At 44.4% G+C, this 19,924-nt stretch overlaps 1 protein-coding gene across 2 annotated transcripts in view; it reads right to left on the bottom strand.

Annotated features, from left to right (window-relative positions):
* The window catches only part of FAM3B (FAM3 metabolism regulating signaling molecule B), a 259,570-nt gene that overhangs the window by 52,136 nt on the left and 187,510 nt on the right, over window positions 1-19,924 (bottom strand). For both annotated transcript variants that reach the window (XM_086935435.1, XM_086935436.1), the window contains one exon: window positions 18,979-19,102. In XM_086935435.1, coding sequence (XP_086791561.1) covers window positions 18,979-19,102 — 124 coding nt within the window. The remainder of the gene's footprint in view (window positions 1-18,978; window positions 19,103-19,924) is intronic.

Raw genomic sequence — 19,924 nt, 5'->3', positions numbered from 1 at the left:
GCATAAATGAGGGTGGAACGGCGAGTGAAGAAACGGAAGGAACTGATATGCAAAATCTTGGGACTCAGGAGAACCCCGCCCGGGTTACCAGAAGCGGAAGGCAGGTGGTGAGACCCTCCCGATTTAGAGACTTTGAATTAGACAATGGGTTGTGAGTGTTTGCTTATTGTTCATTAAAAGGGGGAGATATGTAGAGTACGCTCTAGTTTATGCACTTCACGTTAGGACGTGACGTGCGGCGGCCATGTTGGCGGCGGTGCGCGCGCGAGATCATTAGCGCGCCGAGCACCAGACAAGACGGCAGCGCCGGCCGGCGCTCCTTGAGATAAAGCTTGTTAAGAAAATAAAGAATACGTTAAGCATCTACAAGCTGTCATTCGTATTGCCTGTGATACATTACAATATGCTCTTCAATAAATAATAAAATGAACTGTCAACATATTGTGCCATGTGTACTTCAAATTGCCTCCAACGCATACTAGTGTTTCATCAATAAATACTCCAGTTCTTGGAGAATTGGCGTGAAAAATCATTTCAACAGACCTAGTGCAGAAAAAATGCGAAACAATAAAATGTCACAAGGTGGCAGAAGAGCGCTACAAATCCGGTAGGCCATTGCATAGTAGCTTTACAAATAATGTATTCCGATGTGGATTACAAATTGCAAGGTAGTGGAGGCACGGTAAATTTGCCCCAGTGCCTTTCACTTCCAAGTTAAACCCGGGAGCCGATTTATCCAATCAAAAAAAACGCACAGATTTCAAATTCCAAGGGGTTTAAGGCATCCATCCACCATGTGGTCTGAAAAGGTGGTAAATGTCTGTGGGGAGCTCTCGGTAGGGTGGAGGGTGACAAAGGGGGAGTAGTGGAGGGAAGGGGAAGGTGTTTTCTGGCAGGCCTTCATCAGGATAAAAAAATGTGGGAATGGGATTTGGCTGCTTCTGCAGACAGTCTCAGGCAATGTTTCAATCCAGAAATACCAGTAGAAAAAACATCAGGTCAGGTTCTCCCACAGCCAACAAACACGGTTGTGGTAAAACCAGTCCAACTGGAATTAGGCGGAGGGAAATTCCACTAGGTAATCTCACACCGCCTGACTCCTAAACAGCCCCTCAGTCTGCAGACATCAGTTCACAGAACATGAATGCGGTAGGCGGGACATAAAGAGGGAGAGAGAGGAGACCAAAACTGACAAAATAGACCAATTGAGATTTAAAAAGCTGATTGCAAAGATAAAATGCCTTTTTTTAAAGTGTATTTTTAAACCCTGGGCTTGACAGATGTGCAACACAAGCCCTGAATTAAATGATGCTGTCACATATTAAAATACAGGTTCAAGATATATATCTGTACTGGTGATATGGCCAAAGCACGTACATTTTCTTCACTGTCCTCATACAAGTTATGAAAATCAGTGAAGACGAATACCAAGGAAAGTGTGCTACGTTTTATACAGATTCACAATTACTCGTTATTGCTTCAAATCTGAAACAGTTCAAGCGTGCAGTTCATATTCTAACACGCATATTACACGTTGCAGGCATAGACACCTCGACATTGATTCAGCCTGGTGCTCTATCTTCGCCTCTTGTGTGAGTTCCAAAACATCAGGATCATATTTCTGGCATCCAGCAAACTTCTGATAACCAGCGTTGAAGTTCTTGTTTGTGTGTCGTTTTATTGCTGCATGAAACGTGCTACTGTTTACTTTTATCCTGCTAGTTCGCATTTGTAATATTTTGTATTACTGTGCTAAACGATGACTGCATTCAAATCCGTTTTTTTTGTCTTAAACAATTCAGCACCTAGAAGCTGCATTATGGCTTGTGGCGCTATACTAATAAAACAAACTGTATATTAAAAAAATGTAATGGTTGCCGTGAAATACAGGTCACCAGCAAAACACAGGACAAACTTTAAGAACATTTGAAAAGAGTTTTGATCAAAAAGATCTTAACAATACAATACCATCCTTCTCTAAATGAATCCTTTTTTTGTCTGTCAAGCAGCTTCACTTTACTCCTTTACTAGTTGATTAGTGCACAATTTGTGATTTGTTGTAAAGTATATTTTGCACGCACAAACTGCTTAATGGGTAGTGCACATGCTAGTGTAATTTCTGGTAGGAAAAAGCTTTCTAATACTCCCACTGGCTTAGACGCATACCTGGGACACGGGTTGTGGCTTCCTTGCCTTTAAACTGATGTGTTGTTTTCTCAAATAATGTTTACTTTTCGTTCTTGAGGTTACGTACTAAAATCTTTATGGTTAGACTTACCCAGGGCCACTGGGATAACATGATTCTGCTGCTCTGTTTTACGCAAAACTATGAATTTGCCACATAATCCATCAACTGCTGAATACTTGCAGATTTTAATAAAAACGTCTTGCTTCTAGCTCAAGTAGATACACTATTACTAACGATGTTGACACGTGTTTCCGAGCATTTGCAGGTGATTTGCAAAGGTTTAATGGTCGCCTTCAGTTTCTGCTGGTTGAAATTAGGTGATAACTGATAGTAATAAGTGAAAACTTTCCCTAGACAGTGGTAACATGTACAAAGAACTAAACAGTGAAGTAATATACCACAAAATGTGCCAAACGATGCCACATAATTTGCCCTTTCTAGCCACATCATTATTCAATCTTCCTGCATATGTTTTTCTCCTCTGTGGCATAATTCCAGTGGCCCTTGTCCTACCCCATACAAAGTGAAGGGTTATTTCTTCTTTCCTATCCAGTGACATCCATGTTGAGGGCTTCTATGCGTATTATCATTTCAACACCCCACTCCCTAAAATACGAATCTGGGAGAAGTTTCACGGCATATTAGGCAACCACCACCACATTCCCTCGACAGCTGCCACAATAACTACTTTGTAATAAAAAATTAACTGCTCAAAACAAAGAACCTGTGTAAAAATGTCATCCAGCTCCTGACATGCTCTCCTACTTGTGCAACACATAGAGATCACACTGCTTTGCTGTATTGACATAATATAACATTGTGAATGTACATTTTCTCTATGTTTCTAATATTGCAAATGTACCCAGGATTGAGTCAAAATTCGTTTGCTCGATTTTTTGTTGCTTAACTAGCACAAATAGCTTATATAGTTTGTTCTATTTCTTTAAAACAAATTAGGCATTGATTAGGACGTATTTTTTATTTAAACACCCAGCTACAACTGTAAAATGAATTATGAAACTTGTTACACTTGTATAGCTATGGTTTTCACACACATCTCCTTCACTTTAGCCCCAGTAACAAAGGGCCTGATTTGGAGTTTGACGGATGAGTGCTCCGTCACAAACGTTGGTAAGCAAACCATCGACCTCTAACAAATATTCTAGGTAAGTATACCATCAGCATCTTACAAGTACTCTAGGTTGGTATACCATCCATCTCTTACAAGTACTCTACATAGGTATACAGTCTGCCTCTTTAGGTAAGTACATCATCCGCCTATGACCAGTACTCAAGGTTGGTATACCATCAACCTCTCACAAGTACTCTCAGTAGGTATACCATCCGCCTCTTACAAGTACTTTAGGTAGGTATACCATCCGCCTCTTACAAGTACTCTAGGTAGGTATTCCATCCGCCTCTTACAAGTACTCTAGGTAGGTATACCATCCGCCTCTTATAAGTACTCTAGGTAGGTATACCATCCGCCTCTTACAAGTACTCTAGGCAGGGATGCCATCCGCCTCCTACAAGTACTCTAGGTAGGTATACCATCTGCCTCTTACCAGTACATTAGGTAGGTATACCATTCGCCTCTTACAAGCACTTTAGGTAGGTATAGCATCTACCTCCTACAAGCACCCTAGGTAGGTACACCATCCGCCTCTTACAAATATAATAGGTAGGTATAGCATCTACCTCTTACAAGCACCCTAGGTAGTTATAACATCCACCTCTCACAAGCACTTAAGGTAGGTATACCATCCACCTCTTACAAGTACTCTAGGTAGGTATACCATCCGCCTTTTAAAAGTACTCTAGGTAGATACGCCATCCGCCTCCTCCAAGTACTCTAGGTAGGTACACCATCCACCTCTTACAAGTAATCTAGGCAGTTATGCCACCAGCCGCCGCACCTACTCACAAGCTAGGCTCCGCGTCCTGAACCCATCGAAAAATATTAACTGCCATTACATTTACACAGGAGATAAACCATTTTCCAACTGTGACCTCTGCAACCCAGCCCCTACTGGCGCAGAGGGCCATGGCCCTCAGCTTGGTCTCCTTAACTGTAGGTCCCTCCCCAAACACTCCCACAAGATAAACCTTCTCATTCAGGAACTAGACATTGACATTCTGTTCCTCACGGAAACGTGGCTCACCCCTCATACCGACTCTGATATTGTTAATGCACTACCCCCTGGTTACCAAATCCACTCCCAGAACAGACCCCGCGGCAGAGGAGGTGGTCTGGCTATAATATTCAGAGAGCATTTCTCCTGTAGAACTAGCAATGGAAATATTGAGGACTGCGAAAGTTGTCATTTTTCTCTTCAGATTTCACCTGTAACCTCCCTCTCTGGTCTATTGATATATCGTCCACCTGGAGCCCCAGCCAAGTTCGCTAGCGCTCTGGCTGACACTGTCTCCCTCATGGCAACTACAACCTCCAACTTTCTAATCTTGGGGGACCTCAACCTCCATCTTCTAGACCCAAAGGACATAATTGCCTCCGAACTTCTCCTCGATCTCACGTCCTTTGGCACGCGACTAGTTAATCAAGAGTCCACTCATGAGTAAGGACACCTGCTGGACCCCATTTTTACAAACATCCGCAACCTTAAAACTGGCACTCCCCTCCCTCTACCATGGACAGACCATTTTTTGATCCCCATAGACTGGCATCTCTCCTTTCCGCAACCCCAAACATCCGAGACCCGGGTTACCGATAGATGCTGGCGCAAACTTTCGCCAGAGGAATGGGCATCCACGCTCGTGACTTCTCTCCCCCTCCCCAGCTCCTGACCCAGACACAGCGGATGCGCAGTTTAACTCCTGGCTCGCTCACTCTCTGGACAACCTCCTCCCCAAATCCAGTACTGTGAAACGAACCAAAAGAGTAAATCCGGCTCAATGGTACACCTCTGAGCTTAACCTACTACGTAAGGACTGTAAAAGGACGAAACGCTCATGGAGGAAGGACAAATCCGCAGCCAAAAAAGACGCCTTCCGTACCTCCTTAAGAATTTATAAACTCCGTAACACCAAAATCCAAGTCTATGACGAAAAAATAAAAAATTCCTCCTGTTCTGCCAGGGAAACCTTCACCATCCTACAAGAACTACTCAAAGTCCTGGAGCCAATGCCAGGGATTCTCCCAGATCCCAACGCCTCTGAGGACAAATGTCAAAAACTAGCAGAGTATTTTGACGACAAAATCCAGAAAATTCTCGCCACTCTACCACCAGTCGATCACAGCCTCCCCGACGAGAGTTGCCTCAGATCTGACCCGGCCACTTCCCACCTTAACACACTCGGCCCTGTAACTATTGAAGAGGTTCTGTCCACGCTCGCCTCGATCAAAAGTGGCTCCCCCAGCGACCCGGTGCCCATCAATGCTTATAAAAAAGTGGCTCCCACGATCGCCCCCCCTCTTACTGACCTCATCAATTCATCATTACTTCAGGGTAAGGTCCCCCCCCAGCTGGAAAGCGGCTGTGGTCAAGGCCCTCCTAAAAAAGCCTCTACTAGACCCCCTTGACTTAGCCAACTACAGGCCAATCTCCCTCCTCCCCGGCATCAGTAAAATCGCTGAAAAATTAGTAAACAAAAAGCTCTCCCAGTTTCTGGAGTCTAACAACCGGCTGAAAAGCTCGCAGACTGGATTTCGCCCGGGTCAGGGCACGGACACCGCCCTCCTGGCGGCAGTGGAGGAGGCCAGATACATTCTGGACGCAGGAGGATCAGTGGCAGTGATCCTCCTGGACCTCAGTGCGGCCTTTGACACTGTCAACCATCAGGTTCTTATCCAGCGACTCAGAGACAGCGGCGTGGAGAGCATTGCCCTTGCCTGATTTGCTCATTTCTAAACCACCGCTCCTTCCAGGTCTGGGAGAACGACATCCGCTCTCCAACAGTCCCCCTCCAATGTGGAGTACCGCAGGGATCCTCACTAAGCCCGACATTATTCAATGTCTACATGTCCCCATTAGAGGAGGTTGTCACCCCGTTCGGTGTGAAAATCATCAGCTACTGGTGGTGTCTCTATCCCATCCCAACCAAGAACCAGTGAATCTGCACAGCTGCCTCTCCAAAATCCAGGGGTGGATGAACAACTCAGCGTTGAAACTTAACGGGTCCAAGATGGAAATCCTGCTTCTCTGACATAATGGACCCTCTCTTCCCCCCAACATCTGGCCCTCCTGTTTGGGTGAACCCCCCGCCCCCAAAGCTGAGATCAAGAGTCTGGAAATCTGGATCGAGAAAGATCTGTCCTTCAAAACCCAGGCTAAGAAAACCGCTGGGATTTGCTTTGGGCTCCTTAGACCAGTCAGGAAAATCCTGCCTTTGCTCCCTCCCATCTCCCGGAAACTGATCATCCAAGGCCTCATTCTTTCTAGGCTGGATTATAGCAATGCTATTTATCTGGGAGCTCCCGAAGCCACTTTCAACAAACTACAAAGGATTCAAAACGCCACAGCCAGGCTTCTTACTAACATCCCGGCTAGATCCTCGGCCAAACCAGCCCTGAAGCTCCTTCACTGGTTTCCTGTAAGAGAAATAGTCAAATTCAAGGCTCTCTGTCTGGCCCATAAACTCCTACAGGACAAAGGCCCCCCCATCCTCAAAAACCTTATCAGGCCCTACAAGGCCACACGGTCCCTCCGCTCTGATCACGAATACCTCATCACAGTTCCCAGAGTGAAAAGGGCACGCACAGGCGGACGGCGCTTCTCCGTGAACACAGCCATCCTATGAAACTCTCTCCCCCGCAAACTAAGGTTGGAATCGGACTACCTCCGGTTTAGGAAACTACTCAAAACGCACCTCTTTCCCTGATCCTTATCCCCCGCCCCCCTTTCTTTTCCCGGTACTCTACCCTCATGATTGGTTTGGATCCCAGCGCTGGGATGCCTCCGGGTTACTACGCGCTCTACAAAACCCAAATAATAATAATAATAATAATAATAATAATAATACCATCCGCCTCTTACAAGTACTCTAGGCAGGTACGCCATCCGCCTCTTACAAGTACTCTAGGTAGTTATAACATCCACGCCTTACAAGCACTCTAGGTAGGTATACCATCCGCCTCTTACAAGTACTCTAGGTAGGTATACCATCCGCCTCTTACAAGTACTGTAAGCAGGTATGCCATCTGCCTCTTACAAGTACTCTAGATAGGTATGCCATCCGCCTCTTACAAGTACTCTAGGTAGGTATGCCATCCGCCTCTTACAAGTACATTAGGTAGGTATTATATCCACCTCTTACAAGCACTCCAGGTAGGTATGCCGTTCGCCTCTTAAAAGTACTCTAGGTAGGTACGCCATCCGCCGCCTCCAAGTACTCTAGGTAGGTATACCATCCACCTCTTACAAGTACTCTTGGTAGGTATGCCTTCCGCCTCTTACAAGTATTCTAGGTAGGTATACCATCCACCTCTTGCAAGTACTCCAGGTAGGTATACCATCCGCCTCTTACAAGTACTTTAGGTAGGTATACCATCCGCCTCTTACAAGTACTCTAGGTAGGTATACCATCTGCCTCTTACAAGTACTCTAGGTAGGTATACCATCTGCCTCTTACAAGTACATTAGGTAGGTATGCCATCCGCCTCTTATAAGTACTCTAAGTAGTTATACTGTGCACGTTTTAGATGTAAAATAGTCCCTTTCCAGGTCGGAGCCAAAGTCCATAATATGTATATCAAATAAATTGGAAATAATAGCTATTACAAACAAATGCACTTTCCAGCCAGACCTAAATCATTTAAAAATACGACTAAACAGCAGTTCCTTCGCAGATATCTACACAAGTGCATGGACAAAATAAGCTCTGCATCTGCTATTAGTTTTACTAATGTTAAAGAAAATAAACACAACTTGTTTTGCTTGTGACTTCCTTTTGCTCATATTAATAACTGTCTTGGAGTTGTAGCGAGGTCCCATTGACGGCTTCATGTTCAAGGTAAATAACCCAGGATAACAATTTCCAGACTCGACTGCTTCGTTGCAAGGAGCCAGGACTGCAAACATGACGTCCTGCCGCCATCTTGTGATCTGGCAACAGGTTCAAGGTCGCATTGTACAGTCATCGCAGACGTCTGAATATGGGTCCAAAGGTGTGACAATAGAGATACTGGCTGCTTCAGTTTACAGGTGCAGCCTTGGCAAACAAGGCCTTCCAGTTCACAGCTGTCTTAACAAACCGTTCACTTCTCTCTCTCTTGCACGTGTGAAGAGCCGGAGCTAACATCTTGCAATGCAATCAAGGCCACACCTAGGACCTGGGAATGTGTATTCAGTGAGCCCTGTAGGCTCCTTAGACCTCCTTGACGCATACATACTTTGAATAAACTTCAGGGGATAGGGTGGTGCAGCAGATGTAAGCACCCGAAGGAGACAAATCTAATCTGGTAACATTGAGCGTGCAACACCACTCTGGTGTTTTCGAAGTAGTGAGTGAGCGCAAGGTCTAGCGTGCGACTAGCTGTGTGTGATGGACAAGGCTGTATCTGATTCAGGCCAGAACACTTTAAAAGACGTCCCTGGATTCCGTTAGTTTTGGTTTAGTGGGCCACAGTCCCAAATTACACGAACAATGCTATGGACGGTATTTCCAGCGCTCAGTGGCTCCAACACGTTTTGTTTATTGCGCTAGAAGAGAGCAAACGAGGGAGTAGGATTGCGCATTCTCCGTGGAGCAGTCCTCACTGGCCAGCAATGCTTCATGTACTCCCCCTATGTTCTCTGATTGGCTGCATACTGCGTAAGAGGTAGAGGATTGGGCTGGGGCGAGGAACTAGTGTACAAGCTTCAAGGGCGGGAGAATCTGAAATAGCTGTGTTTGTGTGAGACATTATATTATCTTGCTTCTGTATACAGGGGTCACTTAAGCATTTAAGTGGAGGTCAAAACTCCCAATCAGCCCTCCTTGCTGAAGGAAGGGACACAACATGTTGAGAGCCATACAGGCTTTGGTTCACACCACAAATGGAAGAGCAGAGCTGTAGCCATCAGCCTGCTACATCTGAGCTCAGACCTTTTGTAAGTGCACCTAGCTCGCCATGAGACCGGACCCAGAGGAAGTACCAGGTACAGGGACACGTACTCTAAAAACACTAGAGTTACGGGCCCTGAGCACCTTCTTGCTTTCAGCATGAGGCAGAAGACGCTAGGAGGTCATTTGAAAAAGGATGGAAGCAAATCGGTAATGCAACTGTCTACACGGCCCCAGGGCATGGGGAGAGATTTACTGTCTGGTATTAAGAGATCCCTTAGACATGCTTTCTGAAAAATTGTCATGCACTTCTACACCCACATGCGATGGCATGCATATACACAGGTTCTGTGCCATAACCAAGGATGTGTCAAACAATTAGACGATGACACTGCAGTTCAAGTGGCCCAGCTGCAGATTATGTGCATGCTTCCTTTTCAGACTCTTGTTTTAGATGCCAGTTCATATGCAGGAAGTCAAGGTCCATCTCTTCAATCACAGGATGCTCTCCCTCCTGAAATATAGGGAGTTGGATCGCACAACGTTCCATCTCCTCCATTATTCACAAAGCGGTTGTAGAAGTCTGTGCATAAAGAGGTCTCTACATAAAGAGGTCAGAAGTCACCTGAGGATGTAATGTCACTATATGGACACTGAGAGCATGATCATAGTGATTTCTGAAATTGACCCCCTGATGGTGGTCTTCCAGTCCAAACACACAAAGGACCACAGGTAGGGGAATAAAAAAGAGTGCACCACATGGAAGGATACTTTGTGTGTTCTATGTGGCTGGGAACCTTGACTGATTTTGAAGTTGGGTAAAGGGGCCTGGGTGTCAGTGGCACCGATGGCTCTGGTGAGTCTTGCTTGATGGGCACCCAGATCAATGCACCTCTTGCACAATGCAAACTATGGCATTTACAAAGAGAGATGGGATGGATTCCTCCTTTGAACTGGCCCTCAATTGTAGACTCATTAAATGTTTCTTTATTTAGTTCAATGTGCATATGATTATCTCATTCCCACTGGGACCCCTTCCCTCTTAGCATCGTTATGACCCAGGTCCCAGTGACTTGTTCTGGGTAAACCCCCTTTCTCATACTCTGCAAATAGAGGTGGGCGAGCCAACAGATTTACAGGGCGAGCCGAGCCAGAGGTGAGTCAAGGGTCTGGCTAGGGTCTTAGAGCTCATGCACGAACGGAGCCCAGACAAGGTTTGCTATGTAAATCACAAACATCACGTAAAATATGATAAAGCCTCTCCAAAATTCAAGCGGGTGTATTTTTTTAAGATGTGAAGCTTTGAAATTAAGCAATCACATTATGGCACTGAACCAAGAAATACATAATAGGGTTTTGTACAACTGATATTCTGAACTCACATATTTGAAAGTGCTTTCATACTTGATAATGAAGAAAAAAGAGTTTTGCCGAAACAAAATAATTGCCTACGGTCACACAATGTAAGCGGGGAGCAGCAATTTATCCATCCAGGATTATGGCTTTACTTTGAGCACATCAGTCAAAAAAAGAATATTATTTATGTTAAGGCTTTGTTTTGACCTCTTTATGCATTTTTCGGCAGTTTTTCTATAGGGTGCACTTTACATGAGAATTAGCTACATTACACAAGGTCATCTGCATTGTTCATAGGCAGGGAAAGATTTTGTTATCTGCCCAGAAATACAGGCTGTTGAGCCAACGCCGAGACTCGAACCTGGACGGCAGTTCTGGCAGTGACGCCACATCCTGGGTAGAGGAAGGCCGACAGACATAAGCATCATGAAAGCTCGGCTCGTTTTGGGCTCGGAGTTCCAACAAGACCTCGAGCTGAACCAGAGCCAGGTTTCAGGCTGGAGCCTTGCTCAAACTTTCAGTGGCTTGCCCATCTCTTTTTTTTCTTTTTGTTTATTAAAGTTTTATTATAGCAAAAGACAAAAGGTATAATCAGCAACCAAAAGTAAAAAACAGCAACAAAGGAATGCACAATAATTCTTCAGCAATATTGCAGGACCCAGTTGATAAAATGTCTACCAGATTTCAATAAACTCCACAGCAGGTTCCATAAGTCCAGAATAAATTGAATCCCTTCCAACAAAACAACTACTGGCTTGCCCATCTCTACCCGGAAGGCAATGAACAGTAATGCACTGAGAGGGAAGAAGCTACCACATCTGAGGGGAGACAAAACCACATCCTACGCGATTGAGACCTCCTTAAAGGACAGACTAAATTAGACAGTAGGTCCTGGGTACAGAAGCATCTGCAGCCCAGCTGTGCTGGGCCTCAAAGTGAATAAACAGAACCACAAGAGGGTTGAGTGTAGACAAAATAAATTAAAAGCTTGCACCCAATGGTGAGCTTGCACAGTCTCCTTGACCAGCCTACTGCCAGGCAATATGTGCCTGGCGGTCGTCCCGTGTCATTTGCCATAACTTCAGTCTTGTGTCCCTGGCCCCTCTGAAGCATTGGGGTCAACGCCCTACATTTCAAGCTTCCAGAGTTGTCACATCTGCAAATGTTTGTGTCATTCTAAGCCCATACAGGATGCCCTGTCCATCCACCGTGAATGCCGCCTTGTCCAGTGGGTTCTGGCAGCCCTACACAAATTAATATCATTGCCACATATGGCTCTTTTGGAGATACAAGCAACAAAGAGAGGTTTGTAAACATTTGTAAGTGGCAACTGTTGGTTCGATCTCCTTTCTCACCACCCCAAATGGACCGGTTAGAGGAGCCAGTATCTACCTGTATTGTGTCCTCAACCCATGGCACCAACACAAGAATCAAGGCACTAAATACATCAAATATCACAACAAGACAGCAGACTGAGATGTTTGTCCAGTCAATTTGCTAATAAACAGCCCTGTTTTCTGTGGCTTGGTGTTCTTGTTTCATCTTTAGTTTTGGGTCAGATGTGGCTGTTCCAGTTCTGACCTATCTAACCAGTGTGCTTAGACCATAAAACAAAGAGCAAAGAGTGATTGCTAAACTGTCTCTCTCTGCCTGGAGCCCAACCCCACTGACTAGAGTGTTGGTACCTAAATCAAGAGTTAAACCTTTCCAGACCCAAAGGGATCTGGAGATTGTCAATGTCTGTGCAGTGCCTCCCCACAGGATGATATTGCCCCTAGATAGTGCTGATAGCACCTTGCTGCACTCACTATAAAACTGTTTGGTGTTGTATCCCATACTCACAATGGACAGGACCTTCTGGCTGTCTTTGTTATCATCATTTAACCAGCCCTACCCTTTCCAACTGTGAATGAAGGAATATCCATTTTAGGCAGTATGGGACTGACTAACCACTGCCCATTTCTGTACATAATTAAAGTACCATGCGGTATCTACATCTGAAACCAACTTCCGCCTCCTGGGGTAATCATTGTCGGCTTGGCGAAGGTACCACTGGCGAGTCAAAAGGAGGACTTGGTCAATCCAAATAGAGTAAACAACACTACCTACCATGGATACTGCCAACTAATCTCTAGCTACCCTGGAGCCAAGATAAAATTCTTCGCATTCATAGTGATGTCATCCAGCCAGAGGAGCGAGGAACAATACTCACATTTACAATGTATTAAACAGCATGTGTCTTTTAGAAGCCTTATTACCCATAGTCTATTTTGATATTGACCCACCTTTGACTCATAGGCCAAAGCTGCTGCCGAACATTTAGAAGGTTGGTAGCAATAGTTAGCATTTCTCGAAAGGCTGGAAGATCAGTTATGATATTAGCACACTTATTTGCCAACACTATCACCACTCACTCTTTCTGGCCTCGTGTCAGAACTTCATTTGAGGGGTAGACTGCATTGAAAGAAAATGTACTGGTTTCGGTTTATGGTCGAGCATCTGGATACACCCTTAACTGGTCCAAGTCCCTTTTATATGTGTTGCATGGCCCACCACCACGTCTCCCCGACAATTTCCCACTTATAATAGTGGATAGTACTTTTAAATATCTAGGAGTCCACATTACGACAGACACAGGGGAATTCTATGCTAAAAATCTACAACCACCGCTGGAGCGTCTCAAACGAGATATACATCACTGGAAAACACTGCCGCCGACCTTGTTGGGAGGGGCAGCTCTTTTTAAAATGATGGCCCTACTGCAGTTCCTGTACATTCTGGAAAATACACCATATAATGTGACACCCTCCTACTTCAAAGCTATCACAGCGCAGGTCTCCAGTCTACTGTGGGGCAATAAGCCAGCACGTATTGCACAGGCCAAGCTGGTGCGTAGTTGGTATGTCGGTGGGATAGCGCTTCCAGATGTGCAACTTTATTACTGGGCCGCACAGCTGAAAGTGGTTAATCAATGGGAACATCTCCCACAGTCTGACCCAGCATTACAGGCAGACAGGGCACAATTGGGTGTGAGGGACATGTTGGCTCCGCTTTATGATAAAAAACTGATGCAGACAAAGTTTGGACCACTGCGACATACCCTGGGATTGTGGCATGCAGCTAAGACGAGATTAGGATGGCAGGGAGTGATAACCCGGCTTACTCCTTTATGGAACACGACGCGGTTAGGAAGCATCAGACACAGTAAAGGGTTTGACGGTTGGGATGACATTGGGATATCCGGAGAAACCGCTACCTCTGCATTTCAGATCCTCAGCGATCAGCCAATTGCTGCTATATACGGCATTACCCGCAGATATAACTACTTTCTGGCTATACTACGGACTATCCCACACACTGCACTAGTGGGTGCTGATGATTGTGTCTCAAACCCGACCAGGACCGGGTTGGAATTATCACCGGTCCCACGATACTACCGTTTACAACTCGTTTTCAGCCCTGAAGAGTGACGGGTTAACACCCGATTTGACGAAACACGTGTCTGCTGGGTTTCTTGTTCCTTTGGTCGCCTGTGATAGGCGGACCGTTCACCCACCAATTAAACTAAACAGAAAGAACAAGTGTGCGCGATCTCATCCTTATCATTTGACTGTGATTACTCATATCATACACATTCGTTGTGTGCACTTAACTTTGTTTATATTTGATCTTCTGGCAAGTCCCTAGTAAAGCGCACTGAAGTGTGCCAGGGCCTGTAATTCAAATGCTACTAGTGGGCCTGAAGCACTGATTGTGCCACCCACGAGTAGCCCCGAAAAGGTATCTCAGACCTGCCACTGCAGTGTCTGTGTGCAGTTTGTTAACTGCCATGTCAACTTGGAAAGTGCACCCACTTGCCAGAGCCCAACCTTCCCTGACAGAACTGGTTTTGGCTGGGTAAAGAGCTGCTCTGCCACCAGAGAACAAAGGAATGTGTGCTATTTATCCTGAACTTTAGACTACTTGTGGAATCAAGAGGAACCTTTGCCAAGGAGAAGAGCTGGCGAAACTGGAGGAGGAGTACTGTCCCTTTGCTGTGTGGTGTCTGGGGTTGGCCTGCAGTAGCTGTTTCCGCCAAGGAAAGGACAATGACTTTTCTGTGTGCTGGGTCCCCCCTGCTTGAGGAAGATCTCCAAGAGCTTGAGTAGAACTTGCCTCCTGTTCTGAAGTCTCGGGAACACAAGGACTTCAACCCCAGGTCCCCTGAACTTCTTTGCTGAGATTTTTGACCTGCCAAGAGTTGCCTGTGACTATGCTGGGCCTCTGGAGGTTGTTCCTGCTGTTGGCATCTGGAAAAGCAACGCAACTACAAGAAAATCGATGCATCACTCTTCTTGCGACAGTTTTTCCAATGCAGCACTGCTGTGCGAGAAGAATCGCCACGCATCGTCGCTGCCGCAACCGACGCAGCGCCTCTCACCATTGCAAGAACCAATGCATTGAGGGATCACGGCTGAAGAAACCGACACAGAGCTGCTCGCTGACCCCGCATCGATATTCGCCCCATCCCGGATTTCCACACATTGTACCTGAGCGGTCCATAATGTCTTCGAGACGATGCATTTCTTCCCCCTATAGACCAGACACAACACATCACTTCTCCAGGATGCAGCAGAATTGTTGCATCGCCTCCCCATGGCCTCAGGAACAGAGCTTCTCTGTGTGTTCTCTGCGCTTCCCATCCCTGTGGCTGTTGATATTCTTAATACTTGTATGTTGGAGTTTTGTCGTTTTGGTCTTGTCGAGATTAGGTAATGATACTTTATTTTTCCAAACTTGTGTGGTGTCCATTTGTGGTGTTATCACTGTATTACTGTGTGTTTTGAGTACAAATACTTTACACATTGCCTTTGGGAAAGGCTTGTCCGCTCGTGCCAAGCTAACCAGGGGTGAGCAGGGATTATCTAAAGTGTGTATCACCCTTACCCCGGCTAGAAGCAAGGGTCCCTATTTGGACTACCTCTGCCAACTAACACCCTCATTTCTAACATTATCCTTAGTGGTGATTCATGGTGGTTTTAACAGAGGCCTCACCGGGACCTTACCAAAGGCCTGAGGTCTAACTCTGAAGTAGAAGTGAAATGTCTTGAGTAACCTCATGTACTCTGTAGGTGGGGGCACTGCCTTTATCCAGACCCTCCCACTGGCTGGCAGCAGGGAAGGTACACAGCACAAGTGTAACATGCCTGGTGGCCTATAAGAGATGCACTCTTTAAGGTTGAAAAGGAGGCTGAAGCACTTAGAGATTGAAAGAAACCCAAGGAAGGCTCCACAGCCATCAACTCCGGTAATAAAGGCCTCTCAAATATTGCTTCACATCCAATTATGTTACGGTCTCAAGCCTTGGGGTCAAACATGCAGTCCAATCATGCAAAACCATGTGCTTAAATCATATTGCAGAACCCACACTGCCACTCACACTTATCTGAATGAACCCAGAGCCTCAGTTCTTGGAGAATGGGATGCAGTATATTGGTCTTACCTGATTAAATGCATGCCATCGTTGGCACAAGTGTGCAGGGTGCGTTGTAGAGTAGCAGACGAGGTAGCAGCAGGACCAGGCATAGGGCTTGCTAAATAGCTATGCTGACAAAGAGGTTAGTGCTCTGTGTGTGTGCATGCATGTGTGTGTGCTGCATGTGCGTTTACCTGTGCATATGCAAGTCCACAAGGAATAGGGCAACACTTACTAAGAGGGGAGAAGAGATCAAATACCGCCCTGGTTTCCACACACGGAAGCGGAGCCTAGAGGATGAAATAAATCCGGGCAGCAGCCAGCCCTTATCAATAAAGAGTTGTCCTTATCTCGTTACTGAAACTTGTGTTTAACATAAGCTTTTTTCTTTCAATCTAGAAGAACAAACCTAAATAGAATGTGTGTTATCTACACGAGTTCACTCTGAGTGAAAGTGTGAGTCTCTATTTTTGGATATTTACACAAAATAGGATTTTCTGCATGTGTTAAAAAGCCCTAATCATCACATGCTTAGGAAAGGAAAACCTTTGAAACTATTTTATTTATTTTATTTTATTGAATTTGTATTGCGCTCAGCTACCCACAATGGGTTTCCCGGCGCCAGGGACAGACTGAAGAAAGAGAACAAGCAGGTGCAAAAAGAGATCACAGAAAAGGGGAAATCAAAACAGAAAAGTCTTCAACTTTTTACGAAAAGCCAGAAGATTAGTTTCTGTTTTTAACGCCAGCGGGAGAGCATTCCACATCTTTGGTCCGAGATATGCGAATGAACGGCAGAATTATAGTTAAGTATATACACACCTTGATATTCTCATCATTCGCGTAACCAGGGGTAACTCTAATAAAGTTGGGCAGGTATGCACGTGAAGGTATTTTTTATAGCCCAAGTTCCCGGACTAATCAACCTGCAAGCTGTGGCCAAGAAGGCACTTAGCTTTAACCTTATTATGACAAGTTCCCGAACATTTAGGTACCTAGACCTTTTTATGATGACAAAGCAATGTATGTTTTGTGTAAAAGCCAGTGTTTTGTGCCAGGGATCTTGGGCGATTTTTCACCTAGAGGGAGACAGATATTAAACAGTTGTTGGGACACCATGTCTTCAAGTGCTAAAGAGGATACATTTATTTTAGAGAAAGAGCATACACGTGTGGAGCTGCTTGTCAGCGTGTGGGCAGGGCGGGAGGATGGGAGTTTCACCATGAGCGATCGATTTACAGTTAATGTCAATTTCTGAAGGCTTTGGATCCTGTGATAAGAAGTAAATATGCTGTGGAGAAGAAGGTGGAGACTGAAGGACGAGAGGAGTAAACCTATTGCAATTTTTGGTGAAGTTGGTAAGATAGCTCATTTAAGTAATGGGTTAATTGCTGAGATCAAAGTATAAACTGAAAGTCACAAGTTCAAATCCCAACATGTCTTCTTAGAATGTCATCCTGTCTACTTAGAATTTCATCCTGTCTACTTAGAATGTCATTATGTCTACTTAGAATTTCATCCTGTCTACTTAGAATGTCATTATGTCTACTTAGAATTTCATTCTATCTACTTAAAATGTCATCCTACTGAGGTTTATGCCGTTGTTTTGGATATTTGTAATACCGGTACTCCTGTGATTAAGACATAGGTGGTCTTTAAGCGCCCAATTATTATCATAGTTATAAGAAATTATTTCTGTGGAAGTGCCTGGAGTTGATTATTGTTCTTAAATAAAGGTCTGTTATGTCCAATCACAACTTTACAAAGCCCTAAAGTTTACTGTTTACATTTCCTTGCAATGGATTGATTCGAGTCGGGTCTGGTGAGACGCGTTCATTTCGAGTGGCACTAATAGTGCATCAATAATGTCGGTCCCAATTAAGCCTGCTGCTGCCTCTCTAAGTTCTATGTTTTTTTTCTGTAAATTTGAGCATGCAGTGTTATTTCTTCAAAATCTAGTTAAAGATGTGCTTATCAGTTCTCCCAATACTATTTCCATTTCTATACTTTGACTTTCTTTTTTTGTTCTTAATTTTCCTTATCCAATCCTCTTTAGCAATTGTGTTTTCTTGTTGTGGACTGCTTACTGCTTGACTCGAACGATAACGCCCAGACAACTGAATACTGCCTTCCCTTTTGTCCTTATTATGCAATGAAGAGTAACCATATACATGGAGCCCATCATGCTTCTCTGTCTAAGTATTCATTGCTGTAAGTTTAATTTAATTCCTTTCCAAATAGCGGATGCTTTTAAACCACCCTACAAACTAATTCCTAGTTATGACTAGGAGCAATGTTTCCATCCTACCAGATATCAAATTAGCCTCATCAGCAGCCCTACCTTCAGTCTCATAACTATAGGTACAAGGATGTTACATTTTTGTATAACTATGAGTTCAAACTTCGAAAAAAATTAAAAACAAAAGTGGACACTGTAACATTGAAAGATCAATTCCAAAGATCAAGTGGCCTCCAGATCACCCATTACTCCTAATAGGTGGTAGAGTCCTCTTGAGTTAGACAAAAGAGTCACTGTTGGGGAATTTCATCTTAGCACTGTAGTACTTGTACATTTTGGCTATCCTTTGGTTTGTGTCATTCAGGATAGGCCTGTTTTCTTTTCCCCAGTGCCAATGCCAAAAGGAGCATTCTAGTAGGTCTTCGTCTTAGTTTCCAAGTTCTAGGGTCAATATGCTCTCTTCAGATGCCCAAGTAGATTGTGGTGCTGCTCAAGTCAAATTATGTCAGATACAATTAACCTAAAACATAATGGGCATTGCAAATGGATGGATGTTGAATATCCAAGCGATCAGAGACAAGACTTCTGGAATTACCTATTGGGAATACACACTTTGGGGATTTTTCATTATTAACATATTTCAATGATAAAAGAACTAAACAAAGAAGTCTCTAGCATATGTAGATCACCCTTCTGAGTAATATCAGATAGTTACAAACGTGTATGCCTTGTACTCACAACTCATCTTCAAAACAGATTTTCGGGTAGCTGTCCTTCCCGCCACCACTGAGCATCCGAAACGCATAGGTATTTTCTGGGCACCCTACCCAGTGGTCGCACTTCTGCCTCTTTGGTGGTGGAGCTAGGGTCAAGAAAAGGAAAGGACGGTTACCAAACTGTGCACTGTAAAAGATACAGAGAAAGATTCCACATAAAAGCCAGTCATAAATTATATTTTTGTTGCAATAATGCCTTATTGTCTTTATTTAGAAATCCTGCTAGGGGAAAACAAAAACAACAATCGTAAACAGAAGGGCAGCAATTGAATACATTCATGGTTTAGTCGCTTGCTCAACATTTTTACACTAACCTCTAATATTAAACGACATGAACGTAACTGCCAAAATGTACAACATTAAAAAAAAGACAGGAGCTGGAAATGATAGACCGATGACATGTATATTGTCAATTGGTCAATGGAGAGGGAGGGATACATGCTTAGTGGAACCCTAACGTTAGGTGGTAGGAGCCATGTGGTTAGCAGTTGTCATTTAGGGCTTCACCGTTGCAGGTGGCGGTTAGGCGGTTATGATTAATCCTTATGGTGCTGAGAGGAAAGGAGGTAATGGTTAGGTCCTTCTAGCCTTATATACTTGCATTAGTATAGGAGATGGACAGTAGAATAAGAAAAGCCAACCTATATAAACCTCCACATGTAAGAACAAATCAACCTAGGTTGGGGCAGTAAATTATGTCTGCAGATGAGACCCTCTCAAGTGTTTAAACTCTTTAGCCGGAAAAAAAGGGTCCATTATCAATTTAAAATCTGAAAGTTTATCTGCAGTCCTATTAATGCTTTTTTCATTATAAGCAATCCTGGCTAACTCTATAAGACATACATTTTTGGTAGACACGGTTGGTTGTCGACTATGGCAAAGGAAGTACAATTATGCTGCCACTAGTG

The sequence above is a fragment of the Lissotriton vulgaris genome, chromosome 8 (assembly GCF_964263255.1).
Source record: "Lissotriton vulgaris chromosome 8, aLisVul1.2, whole genome shotgun sequence".
Classification (NCBI taxonomy): Eukaryota; Metazoa; Chordata; class Amphibia; order Caudata; family Salamandridae; genus Lissotriton; species Lissotriton vulgaris.
This window is presented reverse-complemented; position numbering and strand designations above follow the sequence as displayed.